This window comes from Coffea eugenioides, chromosome 8 (assembly GCF_003713205.1).
Source record: "Coffea eugenioides isolate CCC68of chromosome 8, Ceug_1.0, whole genome shotgun sequence".
Lineage (NCBI taxonomy): Eukaryota > Viridiplantae > Streptophyta > Magnoliopsida > Gentianales > Rubiaceae > Coffea > Coffea eugenioides.
Window position 1 is genome coordinate 26,305,435 of NC_040042.1, and position 14,820 is coordinate 26,320,254.

General features: G+C 34.4%; 1 protein-coding gene across 1 annotated transcript; it reads left to right on the forward strand.

Annotated features, from left to right (window-relative positions):
- Nucleotides 1-2,589: 2,589 nt before the first annotated feature.
- LOC113781185 (glutamate receptor 2.7-like) lies at nucleotides 2,590-9,205 on the forward strand. Its single transcript, XM_027327057.1, has 5 exons — nucleotides 2,590-2,888; nucleotides 6,011-7,329; nucleotides 7,714-8,023; nucleotides 8,315-8,691; nucleotides 8,791-9,205. The coding sequence occupies exons 1-5, from the start codon at nucleotides 2,600-2,602 to the stop codon at nucleotides 9,037-9,039; spliced, it is 2,544 nt and encodes an 847-aa protein (XP_027182858.1). The 5' UTR covers nucleotides 2,590-2,599; the 3' UTR covers nucleotides 9,040-9,205.
- The last annotated feature ends 5,615 nt before the right edge of the window (nucleotides 9,206-14,820 follow it).

The following is a 14,820-nucleotide window of genomic DNA, read 5'->3' on the forward strand; positions in this document are numbered from 1 at the left end:
ATTTTCATGACAACAAATAGATATCTACATATATATATATATATATATATATATATATTCATACATGTATGTTAAAATCATCAAAATAATACTTGAAATTGACAAAATTTAAAAGAAAAGTTTTAGTGTTTGTTGGAAACTTACTGGTATGAGAACTTGAAGTTGGCTTTCCTATCTAGTGCTTGCTTGTTCAACACCAACATTGTTTTCTTCTTCTATGACAACTTCAGAAAGATTTTGTTCTAATACGATAAAGAGAAGAGAAAGGAAAATGATGTTCCTCCTTGTTTATCAAATAAATAGTGATAAGCTATAACTACCCGACAACTTCTCCCCACTAACTACCCCACAAACATGTTACGTAGTTGGGACTACCATTATCTCATCTCTTTATTTTGTCTCTTTACGCCCTAATAATTTCCCTTAAACTTGCTATCTTTCTTTCACGTTTTTACTGTTATAAGGATTAACATTAATTAATGATTAGGGAAAAATAATGGTTATTACATCATACCTCTGGGTCCTAGACCATACACTAAACAACTCTTGTAAGTGCATCAACATGTCATTTGTGTTCATGAATTCATGTTGCTTTTGTAGCTCAATGCTCATGGATGCAAGTATGATGCAAATAGCTGTATCATTGTCTGTATGATGCTTGTCGAACTATTCAACTTTAGCTATAGGGACAATAGGGATGGGCGGCTCCAATAGGAGTGGAGTATCAAGAACATATACTCCTTTCATACTTGAGAACAATTCTCAAGTTACATCGCTATCCAAGATGTTAGGACCACTTAAATTCCAATTGTCAAGGATAGCATGCAAACTCAAGTTACTTATTCTACAATGAACTAAAATAAATATTGCTATTTATGTAAACAAAATCATGAAAATGACATAAAATAAATTTTGGTTTTGCTTGCATTATTTTATCACAGATCCATAACCCTCAAGTATAGATTTGGAAATTCATAATTCCTAGTGGTTAGAATTGCATTTTGATATTGATTGCACTCAACAAACTAAAATAATTTTAATAGGTAAATACTTTTTACTGATTACAACATTTGCAACTTCTAGATATTTGAGTTATTAACTCTTGATAAATCACACCATATGTGTCAGCCAACCTTTGCCTCTAAAACTTTATGACCTTGAATGTACTCAACAAGTCATAGATTTTAGTTAAGTTTTACCTATTGTTCTGAAATCTCATCTCATAGTAAAAACTCCTCATGGTAAAGTAACATTGAGTGTACTCAACAAGTTGACTTGAATATGATTGTATTTTTACTATAATATTAATGGAAGGCAACTTTGATCTTGACTTAATATTTCAATTTGAGGGAATTTAGACATGTTTTATTTGCAATCAGTTTCATCTTATGAAGTATAGCATGCATATTCGTTCATCAATATAAATAAATAAACATAGTATAAAATAAACTACCAGAGATTATGTTTATCTCTGTGGATGATTATCGACTTTTTCTAGATTAGACTTTTTGACCAAAAAGGAAACTGGATAGTCAAACTAAAGGATTAAACATCTCTATGTCCTATACTCCTTTTGTATAACTACCATGGTGGAATTGGTGCCATCTTCTTCTCAATTGTACATTACAAATGTAAATTCTAATCTATACATTTAGATTCTCCACTTTATAATTATTGAGAGAAATCTTGAATTACATTCAAGAGGAGTGAGATGAGAAAATAATTTATATAGAGAATCTCAGAGAAAGGAAAGATAAGTATGTCCTATTTCAAAAATACCAATAGACCAAACCATACATACATTTAACCATTCACAATCATGTTGATTTTAAATAAGGGTCCGTTTGGATAGCAAGAATTTCAAATAAAATTTTAGATTTTGTTTTGCTTGCATCATACACACAATTTTCAATCACCTTTTTATCTCATATATCACATCACAAAAAGTGCTACAGTAATTTTTTCAAATAACTTCTTATCCAAACGGAATGAGTCACTTTCCCCTTTTTTAGAATTATTTGAAAAGGAATTGTGGTAGTTCTAATAATTTGGAAATCTCTATTTTGATCACATTAAAACATAGTAATTGTCCCCAAATTATCTTCGAAATCCAAACTTAGTAAAATAAAAGTAGAAACCTATGTTCCTTAGGAAGTCATATTTCTTAAGGAATCATAATTAGTTTCCAACTTCACTTTAATTTCTTTTATCACCAAGTTTCCAGAACATTTTTTATTTTTAAATAACACCTTTTCATCATCTAATAATAAAAAAACTTGGATCAAAACATGGTTAAAATTTAACAAGATCATGCCAAAAACTATGTTCATCGAAGATCACATAAACATGTGATTTTCTTCCAAAAATTTCTAGCCAACTTAATTTGTAAAATTCAACCTTATTAGTTATTTAAAAATAAAAATTTTGGCCAAAAAATTATTTCATAATTTAAACAAAACCAGCCAAATTGAATAACTTCAAAAATCTATAAAATTTACCTAATGAAAAACTAATTTACTCTAACTATTCATCAAGCTGCCGACCCTCAGTCGTAGAAATATGTCTCATAACCTAGACATGAATCTCGCAAACTGCAAAGATGCAGAAAAAACTAAAACATCTCAACGTCCATGCATTTCTCCTCTCCTTCCCACAAATTCTTTGGGTGCTGATTCTACCATCGCAAATTGTCAGTGCACAGAAGAACACAACAATTCCCGTTAATGTGGGAGTGGTTCTAGACATGGATACATGGATTGGAAAGATGGGGTTGAGCTGCATCTCCATGGCTCTTTCAGACTTCTATTCCTCCCATAGTGACTACAAGACTAGGATTGTCCTCAACAACCGGGACTCGAAGAAAGATGTGGTTGGTGCTGCAGCTGCAGGTAATGCTTTCTGTTCTTTCAATCTCCGGCCCAGATTCCAATTTAGCAACATATCGTTGTACACTAAACTTCTCGCAAGCAAACTCGTTTCCAACATCTGTTTCTGCATGGAAATTTGCTTGCTTATGAGGTTTAGGATGTGAGAGGGAGGAAGAAATAAGTAGAGGTGGAATAGTTAGAACTAGACGTTTTATCTTTAGATGACAAAACAAGACCACTAACAATTTAGTAGATTAGCTCTTCCCCATCGGCAAGTTTTACCTGATCAACATCAACTATTGGACAAGCCTATATAAGATTAAAGGGTCCATTATTTTTCACATCATATATTTAATCAATTTCCATTGGTCCCGATTTCACCAACAATTTTAAACTGAAAGCTAACGCACCTGTCTACGAAACATCATTTGATTATAACGCGCCTCCTCCGTCGCAGTTTTCTAGTTTTCTTTTTATTTTTCCCTCTGTTATTACATGCAGCGATATAAAAATGGAGTAAAAATAAATCTCCAAATCCCTATTTTCTATCCTCTCAATTCTCCGAAAGAAATAAACTCCACCCCTCCCATTTCTCATACACAAATCTGCAACCTTGAGGAACTAATCAGCGAAAAGAGAGTTGGAAGAGAATTGTAATAATAAAAATCTCTAGACACTTTTATCTTGTGAATGGGTTTGTAATTAGAACATAAGATATCTTTTCTCGTTGGAATTTTTTATGTAATTTTTTTCAGAAGGTATTCCCAAACACTCGGGCTTGTTGCAAAGTTCTGTGGCATTGGCTTGTGTATTGAATTTCTGGTGAAGTTGCAGTTCTAATACTCATTTGTTGTTTGAGTTGATGAGTTATCTGTTCTACATTGAGTTAATCATTCTGTTGAGTGTGGGTACAAAATGCCAGGATGACAGAATGTTATGCCCATTACCTGTTCGATAAACTGCGTAAAAGAATAGCTTTAGTAAAGCTAAAACGTGGAAAACGAATTATTCTGTCTTGATCCCATTCCCACTTTTACGTTCCTTGTTGATAAAATTTGACACTTGGGACTCATTAATTATCTAGTTGGCAAGTTGACATTGGTTATTGAGATTCCTCATTGATAAAGCATGCCCCATCACCGTCAGAATGGAAAGGCGCATGATTGTTTGTTATGTACGTGTAAATTTTCACCATATTACACATGCTAACCTGAACTTCATATCATCCTGAAACTAATTGCTCTAGAAAACGTAAACAATTAGGCTGTTGACTGAAGTATTCGCTAAAGGTCTTCAGCCAGCGCAAAATTTTGCGTCTCGAAGTGTCTATCGCATTTGCTTTTAGGCCTGTCATTTCCATTTTTGCCGCTTCTTTGTAGAAAAATTTTTATCCATCGAATTAGTACATTTCATCAGTACATTTGGGGAAAAAAAAATTAGTACACTTCATCAGTAAAATGACATTTGGGAAACTGCAATTTGAGGACCAACTACTTTTCCTCCACACGGCTAGTTGAATATACAAAATAGTTTACTATTAGAAAAAAATTGTTCAAAATATTTCTCACATTTTGTCGAATAAATTTTTTGGTCATTCACTTTTCAAATGTTATTTTGCATCCTTTACAAATTGATGTTAATAAAATTTAGCCCCAATCTAAGTTTTTGACCACTTTTTAGTCTAAAATCACTAATGATTTGATTCCCATGCAATCATTTTTTACGTACAAAAAAGTCATATCGCACTTTTTTAGTGGTAATTGAATATGGATTAGATTGATTCCACAATTTTAAGGGAAAATAAATATGATTCAGATTAGATTCTACTATTTTAGGGAAAAATGAATATAGATTGTGTTATTTGTTTAATTACAAATGGGATCTAATTTTTTGGTCCTAAAAAAATTGGTTGAAAACTTAAGGTTGGGACAAAGATTTACTGACTTGTTTTTGTTAGGGACGTAAATTTATTAGTTTAAAAGTGAAAATAAAATAATTCATTTGACGAAAGATGAGAGATATTTTGAATGATTTTCCCTTACTATTACTTAACGATTTGATTGGAATAAAATTGGTCTAAGAAATATGTTTTGACTTTGTTGAAGATTCCAATAAACATATTTTACTTTCATCACAAATACAATTTCTAATGAACTTTTTATATTCTCAATCACCTTTTTATCTCACATAAATCACATCCCAAAAAATACTACAATAATTATTGCAAAAAATATTTCAAATAATTTCCTATCCAAACATACTATTGACTTTGCAATAGACAAGTTGTAGTCATGTTTTTCCCCCTTTATTTATTTCTTTCCGTTCTTCTAGGCAAGTTTTACTATAGTAGTAAAGGGTACGTTAGAGGCTCCAAAACATATGCCTGGGGGCTATAACCGGGGATTTCAGGGAATGAAAATAGTTTGTTGTTTTAAATTAGAGCAAACTACACAGTGAACTTTCTTAGGTTTTCTTTGAAGTATCTATTTCAGCATTATACCCGAAAAAGAACGAAACTCTCCATATATGAGTATATAAGTTGGTTATAGACCAGAAAAAAAAAAAGAAGGCATTTTAGTTACTTAACCAAATCCATAGACATCAATGACTTTTCACTCATTCAATTTGGGTGGCAACGAGATGAATGAGTTCGGGAGCACTTTGCAATCCAAAGAAAGTTCAAGGGGATAATTTGTAATTAATTCTTTGACTACAGTTTGTTCCAATCCATCTATCACATTGTAGAGCTAGGAATTCTACTTCTGATGTTAAGTTTCATTCCTACAAACAAGTAATCGTTTAGAATTTGTTTTGTTTTGTCTATTATGAGGCCATGTCCTGCTCTCATTTTTTGCAGGAATAATAGTCTAACCAACAATTACATGTTGCCTTCAAGTTTTCAGTTCTGGAAATGAGGATCCATGATTAGCACTGTTCTTTATCATACACCAAACCAGGAGCCCAATATGATATAAACGGAAATAATCTAGATCATCAAGTTGTTCATCTACAAATGGATCATTCTATTTTCAGTTTTGTTATGTTTTATTCTCATCACAAATTTAGCAGTTGCAGTTTCAAGCTGACATCTCTGTTCAAAAGTGAACTAACTAATTAATTAATTGTTCTTGTGCAAAATACAGCTCTAGACCTACTAAAAAATACTGAAGTGCAAGCTATCATGGGGCCGGTGTCATCAATTCAAGCAGAATTCATAAATGATCTTGGAGATAAAGCTCATGTGCCCATCATCTCATTTTCTGCAACAAGCACATTTCTTTCACCACTTAGCAGTCCATACTTCATTCGTGCTACGCAAAATGACTCATCTCAAGTAAAAGCCATCAGTTCAATTGTCAAGGCCTTTGGATGGAGAGAAGTTGTGCCAATCTACGTTGATAATCAGCTTGGAGAAGGGATTTTACCATTCTTGACAGATGCCTTCGATGAGATTAATGCACGCATCCCTTATTGCAGTGCCATTCCTTCTTTAGCCACGGATGAGCAAATTGTTGCAGAGCTTCACAAGCTAATGACCATCCAGACTAGAGTTTTCATTGTTCATCTACTGCCCAGTCTTGGCTCTCGGCTTTTTGCTAAAGCAAAACAACTTGGAATGATGGGTGCAGGGTATGCTTGGATATGCACTGATGCCATAACAGATGAGCTTCATTCAATTGATCCTTCTATCATTGACACCATGCAAGGAGTACTAGGTGTAAGGCCTCATGTTCCTAATACTGCAGAGCTTCAAAGCTTCATTAAAAGATGGAAGTTGAAGTTTCAACAAAGCAATTCAGACATCGTCAATCCTCAATTGAATGTGTTTGGGCTATGGGCATATGATTCAATGACAGCACTCGCGATGGCAATAGAGGAAGCAGGAGTTTCAAACATTGGCTTTGATCAATTGTCAGATATCTCAGGGAACTCTACAGACCTTGAAAGTTTTGGTGTCTCTAGAAATGGTCCTAAGCTTTTGCAGGCAATGTTAGGCACAGCATTTCAAGGCCTAAGTGGAGACTTCATTATAGTTGACGGACAACTTGAATCTCCAGTTTATGACATAGTAAACGTCATTGGTAATGGTGTAAAAGAAATTGGCTTCTGGACTGCAGATAAAGGAATTGTTAGGCAGATAAACCCTATAACTATAAAGAAACTGGGAACTATATTGTGGCCAGGTGACACTGCAACTCCTCCTAAGGGCTGGGCAAATCCAAAAAATGGGAAGAAGTTGAGGGTTGGTGTACCAGTGAATTCTCGATTTAGTCAATTTGTAAAGGTTACAAGAAACTCCCAGACAAATACAACCATGGTCAAAGGATATTGCATTGATATATTTGATGCAGTAATGGCTTTGGTACCATATGCTGTCCCTTATGAGTATGTTCCTTTTGCAACGTCAGATGGTATGAGTGCTGGAAGTTACGATGGCTTGGTGTACCAAGTCTATTTAGGGGTAATGCCTCTCTCCCTCTTATACTAGTAATACATTTTTATTTCAGGCAACATAGAGATATCCATTTTGGTTGAACATAGACAACTACTTCTAAGAAGTTTTTTCTGCAAACAAACCATGCTTACTCACTCTAGTTTGCAGACATATTAAATATGGATGTCAATTTTCAATTTATGATGCTGCTGCAAAAGAAACAACAATGGTGAAAGACATCTATCAAAATTTACAACCTTTTGAATTTTCGTCAACCTTTTCCACAAGAGACACACACTGAACCATGCAAAGCATCATATAATAGCATATCACGCTTGCTAATAGTTATAGCTTGTCTGCTAAGTTCATGAAAGGCAGAGTCCTGAATCGTACTTCATGTTCATCTACCAGAATTTTGATGCAGTCGCTGGAGACATAGCAATCACAGCAAACAGGTCGCTGTATGTTGACTTTTCTTTGGCATATACTGAGTCTGGGATAGCGATGATTGTTCCCACAGACAACCAAAGTAGAAATACATGGATATTTTTGAAGCCACTAACTTGGGATCTTTGGCTGACAAGTTTTTTAGCTTTTATCACTATTGGTCTTCTTATTTGGGTTCTTGAACATAGAATAAATGATGAATTCAGGGGACCGCCTTTGCATCAAATTGGCACGATCCTCTGCTTCTCCTTCTCTACCATGGTTTTTGCACATCGTAAGTTTTCATCCTTCTCCACATTATTTTTTTCACATAGTAGCATGGAATTTTCTACTATGAAGAGGATGTATCACTTTCCTTCTTCCCTGTATTTTGGTAGTTTTGGTTTGCTATAATATTCATGCCCTATTGTCTTTACTTGGTAACTCCACATCTTTTAGAAAAAAATTCATGAAATTGTAGGGAAAATCAACGTGTTTCTAAACTTACAAAATCATTTAATATTGACTTTTTGTGTTGGGAGTTTACTGAAATTTCTTCTGTTATTTATTTATCTGTTTTTCATAGAGGAGAAGATAGTAAGTAATTTGGCCAGGTTCGTGCTGGTCATCTGGTTCCTTGTTGTGTTTATACTTACCCAGAGCTATACAGCCAGCCTTACAACAAGGTTAACAGTACAACAACTCCAACCAACTATAACGAGTGTAGATGAGCTCATCAAGACCAGGGCGTATGTTGGTTACCAAAATGCTTCGTTTCTTTCAAAAATTCTGCTTCAAATGGGATTTGATGAGTCTAGACTTGTAGCTTTCAACTCTTCAGAGGAATTAAATGATCTTTCTACCAAAGGGAGCGGAAATGGGGGCATTGCTGCTGTTTTTGATGAGATCCCATATATGAAGCTTATACTTGGCACATATTGTAAGACTGACGGTTTCGGATTTGTAAGCCACATGCTTTCACTGTTGCCTACTGAGCTTATTCTACTTTCTTTTCCTACAAGTTTCACTCACTGTTTGTTTCCTGAATTTCATGACTAACAGGCATTTCCAATTGGATCTCCTCTTGCACCTGAAGTTTCAAGAGCGATCCTGAATGTTACACAGGGCTTTCAAATTCTTGAAATTGAGAAAAAATGGCATTTGGAAACATCCCGCTGCCAAGACTACAGCGCATCTTCCACTCCTGGCAGCTTGGACGTAGGGAGCTTTCGCGGCCTATTTTTAATCATGGGAATAACAGCTATTTCAGCTTTCATAATCCATTGGACAATGTTCTTATACGAGCATTGAGCTTATTGGTCAACGATGAAGATTGAGAACAAGGCGTTTCATGCGGATCCATTCATAATGCAAGAATTATCCTACGTTTACATATTGGTAGCATTGTATAGAACTTTCCCTGTTAAAGTGGTCCTTCATATTTGATTAAACTATTTGTGGTTATGTAATGTTCCTTTTGTCCTCCTCCTTGTTTCATTTTCTTTTGTTTTTCAAGTCCATTTTCTATTCCATTCATCCCTTCTTTCGTCCTACTAGCTTCCCACCCAACCCTGCTAGTTCTCGCAACCTACTATGTATGTAAAAGCCAAGCCATGTAGCCAATTAGCTTACAGATTTGCGTGAGCCTAGAAGGTGAACACAAGTTACTTAAATCCGTTAATATTTTGATGGGGTGTTGAAAAAAAAAAGAATGTTTGTGGGGGTAAATTCGATAATTATTTGAGAATTGATTGACTATTCTCAACTTAAAGACTTACTTGATGGAGGAGTAAGAAAACTTGTATTATAATTCGATAATTATTTGTATTATACTCTTGAACACTTGTCACCTTTCTTGTTATTGTGTTCGAAAATTGGGTCAGAGTAAGAAAACCATAGAGTCAGTTTTTGTTCATCTTTTCCAGCTGTGTAGAATTGGTTATTAATAAGTTTCTGTATCAAGCATTTCCATGTGTTGTGCTGCTGAATTCTTGGTTGAGGAGTTGGTCTTGATTATTTTTATAAACAGTAAAATACATTTACGATCCTGTGGTTTAATGATTTTTCATATAACTCTCTCTAGTTTCAAAAGTTATATATAGCTCATTCATAGTTTAGACTAAAGCGTCAAAATGATATAAATGATTCTCTGTAACAGAACTCATAAAAATGTTAAAATTATCCTTGTTTGAAAATTCAAATGGTTGAAGTGACTAGCTAAAATATATAAACATATTATGCGTGATACTTTAACCCTGTATGATTTAATATTTTACTATATAACCCCCTTATAGTTTTATATTTTACCATATTACCCTCTTATGGTTTAGTATTTTACCTTAACCTTTTTATGGTTTTCAAAAAATATGCATAGCCCCCCGTGGTTAATAAATAATTTTTAACTTCATATAGGGGTACTTTTGGCATTTCAGTGGACTCCGTTATGGAATGCAGATTTCGTCATTTTAACACTTTAATTTAAATCATGAGAAGATTATATATAACTTTTCAATACATAGAGAGATTATGTGAAAAATAGCAAAACCGCAGGTGGTAAAGTGCATTTTACCCTTTTATAAATGATGGAAGCATCAACAATTATTAAAATCACAAGCACATATTTTTACAGCAGTCTCGCTATAATCAACAAGAAGCAGTTGCCAGAGCATCTTCAAGAGTTTACACATTGCTAAAATTTTTATTAGCCTTGTCTGCTTCACATCATAATCGGCATCCATCATATTCCCAAAGCACGCACCTTCAGTCTCACTTGTCACCCATCATTGTTCTGCCCCATCACCAACCTTTGCATGACCCTGGATACCGAAGGCATCCCTGAGGTGATCTCTAGTTCCTATGAGGTGGAGATGATGGCCTCTATCCATGTTTTTTCCTTCATCTTCTTTTGTAACATCACTTAATTCTGTATCCAATTTGATCCTTGTATGGTGATGCAACTCATTAGAAAATCAAGGTTTTTTTTTTCTTTTACAGTTAACATTTAAATTTTTATTTTCTCACATTATGAAGAATTTCATTTTCTTGGGATATTTTGTGGTTTTAGTACTACTTGAGACATTAATGTTGTCAATAAAGTATATTTATATGTAATTAGCGATGATATTTTGAGAACTAAAGTCTCTTTCTTTCTCAAATATGAGCTCACTTTTTTTGGTATTCTAAATTAGCTACTACTCAAGCTGATTACAGGCAATGAGAACAAGTTTTGTTTAGGAAATGCAATCTAGAAATCCATTTATGGAACTTAGATCCAAACAGATGGCTAATAAAATTACATTGCAATTGAGGGATGGTTTAGCATGTTACAGATTAAGTAGCCTCAATAACTAAAGTAGTAGTCTATGCTAATATAAAGATCTGACTTTATATTGTAATCTCATCTTGGCACTCTATTACTTCAAAAGAATTTTTTATTAAGTATTTCACTATCTAAGATCCCTTTTTGTTAATTTTCAGAATGTGGTTCATTTTCTATTTTATGTTGTTTGCTATCAGCACTCATGGTACTCTAGATCAACTTTTCTCTTTTTAAACAGAATAACATGTTATATGATATGGACTAAATGTGTGACAATAATACCATTGATAATATATAGTGGTTCCCTCTATTGTCGAAACAACTTGGAGATTCCACGAAGAACCTCTTAATAGTGTTGGTAAGACGGCTTTGGTCAAAGGATGCTCAACAACTATTAAGAGGTAGGGAAAGGAACAATATGACATTCATCATCAGGTGTGAAAGAGGTGGAACAAGTCACTGACCTCATAATCCAACGTGCAAGAAACATGAAGTTCTCCATCGCGCATGATTGGCTACTCATTTGTGATTTTCAGTAAGAGAAAAGTTTAAGGGGCATGGAAAATTAAAGGGTAAATTACATTTTACCCCCCTGTGATTTACCCTTTTTTTACATAATCCCCCTATGATTTCAAAAGCTATACATAACCCCCTCATGGTTTGGATTAAAGTGTCAAAATAACGGAAATAGTCACTCGTAACGGAACTTCTAAAAATGTCGAAATTACCCTTATAAATACATGACACATTAACCCCCTATGATTTTTATATTTTACCATATAACCCCCTTATGGTTTAATACTTTACCATATAACCCCCTTATGATTTTCAAAATATACACATAACCCCCCTTGGTTAATACATAAATTTCAACCTTAAATAAGGGTATTTTTGACATTTTAGATGATGCCGTTACGAGTGACTATTTCCGTTACTTTGACACTTTAATCCAAACCATAAGGGGGTTATGTATAGCTTTTGAAACCATAGGGGGGTTATGTGAAAAAATGCTAAACCACAAGGGGGTAAAGTGGAATTTGCCCAAAATTAAATAGAGATTGAGTTTATCTCATAACCATGAACCATGAAATCACATGTATGTTCATCCTTACTGTCCTCATCCTACTCGAGCATATTTGTTAATCATCATAAAGATGACTACGGAAGCTGTCTTCGGAAGAGAATCCATATTTTTAAGCAATTGCTCAAACAATTTATGATGCAAGGATAAACAAATAAACAAAGATTGTTTGGCTAGGCATACAATAATTCGGCCAGTATTGGAAGAAAACAGTCAAGAAGAGTTTGCTTATGATATTGACTATCATTGACATACTAAATCAGGCCTAATAATCGTAAAAGTTTTCATATTATTGTTTAGCTGCTTTTTTTTTAATCACATTTAGTTTCAGATAGTTTTCTTATTTAGTAATTTGAGTATTGTATCAGGTGATATCATAGGTGGAACTAGAAAATTTCTTTTGAGGGGCGAACTCTAATTCAACTAAGACTTAATATATAATATAAAATATTTGTATTTGTTTATTTAAATTTATACATAATCTATTTTCAAAGAAGAAAAGCTTGATTTTTCAAAACTTTTTTTGGGGGGGGGGGGCTCTAATTATGCCTAACGGTGATATCTTATTGTGTTGGTTTCTTATTCAACCTTATAGGTAATGTATCATGTTATTGTGTTCAGTTAAAAAAGAATGAAAAATTGTGAGTCTTGTTTTTATAATAATATTATTATTATATTAAGGGAAATTTGCCAAATTGGTCCCTAACATTTACCAAAAACACTTTTTTAGTCCTTAACATATAAAATCAGCCAAAATGATCCTTCACATTTAAATTATGAGCCAATTTGGTCATATTGCTCGTTTTTGTTCATTTCTCCGACTAAAAATAGCACGCCCCCCTCACGTGGTCATATTTTTAGGGGCAAAACCGGAAAACATATTTCATTACCGGTTGAAGGTAAAAGGATAGGGGACTACCACCAATATACACATTTCACCTTTGGCCCTCAAATTACAGTTTGAAGAAACCCTAATTGCATCCCCAAATTAACAAGCATAACTTGGAAATGTACTGCTGATGATGACGACGACAAACCTGTAGGGTGTGATTGAGAAAAGATTGAAGGTTTGGCCAGAAAATCGTGAAGAAAATTAAGAGGGCATGTACACACACACACACACACACAAACAAGATGCAATGACGATTCTAATCTTTCACAAAAAGCGGTAGCTGGAATCCATCGCCATTCGGAAACCATCCTTGTGAAAGTAGAAAACCAGCTCCAGTCGCCAGCCCAGCAGAAGGGGGGTTGCAGAATCTGGAACAGGACTGGACATAAATCATGACGGTGCTTGTTTTGTGAGGTAGGGGGCATGGAGTGGGAGGCAGACCAGAAAGAATTGAAAGAAGCCGGAGTGGAGTTGCTGCCGGACGGGCGAGTTGGACTTCGGATACATGGATGGGAGATCGAGTCTTCCAAAGCTTCCATCCTCAAATCCCTCCAGCGCCAAGAGTAACTACCTCTCTCTATCTCTTCTTCCCCTTCCCCCAACCAACAAAAAATCAGATGCCTCACTCTTCCCCCCCTCCCCAAGTATTACAACTATTTTGTAAGTATCTGATTGCAGGTTTCCAAGAAATCACAATGATGGGTTCCTTTCCACAAAGACATCACTCGTTTGGATCCATTTTACTCTTCAAATGTCAGCTTCTTCTTCCCAATTTCTTGCTACTGTATTTCCCCTCTTCAATTTCATGGGTTAGTGAGGTGATTAGATGAAGGAAAGATGGCTTCTTTCGACCGGTAATGAAATGTGTTTTCCGGTTTTGCCCCTAAAAATATGACCACGTGAGAGGGGCGTGCTATTTTTAGCCGGAGAAATGAGCAAAAACGAACAATAGGACCAAATTGGCTCATAATTTAAATGTGAAGGATCATTTTGGCTGATTTTATATGTTAAGGACTAAAAAAGTGTTTTTGGTAAATGTTAGGGACCAATTTGGCAAATTTCCCTTATATTAATGATATTATTCATTTATTCCCAAACACATTTTTTTATGTGTGTAAATTAACTTTCTTACATATTTGGTTGCGTTAATGTTGATCTCCATAGTTTTCGAGTTAATTTTTAGAGCTATCCCAGTATGGTAGCAACAAAAATTCGCTACACTTGTTTTTTACTCATTTATGTTTAGTTATTATTATAAGAAGCTACTCTCATTCGAGCGCCTTGATATAGCTGCAGAGTCAAAAGTTGATTGCTATTAATTTCAGCTTATCAATCACACTTCACCAGGCAAGACAGCAGAAAAAGATTTCTTAGGAAACCTGACTTTCGCACTTTTTGACGATTATTGGATGTTAAGGTTTACTTGATAGGGGATTGGGACAATTCAATCAAGTCTGATTGGTGTATATCTTACAGACTAGTTTTTTAGCCTCACGCTACACGTAAGAATGCCTAGGAAGTCTACATTCGTGGACTGTGTATTTCTATCTAAAGCCTAAACAACTTCAAAACTAAAAATAATCCAAATCAGCCAACCAAAACATAGAAAAACGAATTATTTTAACAGTCGTAATAATTGAAATACTCTGGGTATGCCTCCTTTCTTCTAAACATGGATTTTAACATTTCAAAGCTAGAAATACGGATAGCTCAAAATCCAATTCAAAATTGCCTAATAGTCAAAACATCTGGATGGAATTCTTATGTTCTAGACAAATATGATAGCCTTGATAAATAACT

What these genes read in the sequence shown, in the direction of transcription:
- LOC113781185 (XM_027327057.1), top strand. Translation starts at nt 2,600, where the DNA reads ATGCAGAAAAAACTAAAACATCTCAACGTCCATGCATTTCTCCTCTCC. An exon ending in TGTACCAAGTCTATTTAGGG is followed by an intron (nt 7,330 to 7,713) that starts GTAATGCCTCTC and finishes TTCATCTACCAG; the next exon opens with AATTTTGATGCAGTCGCTGG. An exon ending in TACCATGGTTTTTGCACATC is followed by an intron (nt 8,024 to 8,314) that starts GTAAGTTTTCAT and finishes TGTTTTTCATAG; the next exon opens with AGGAGAAGATAGTAAGTAAT.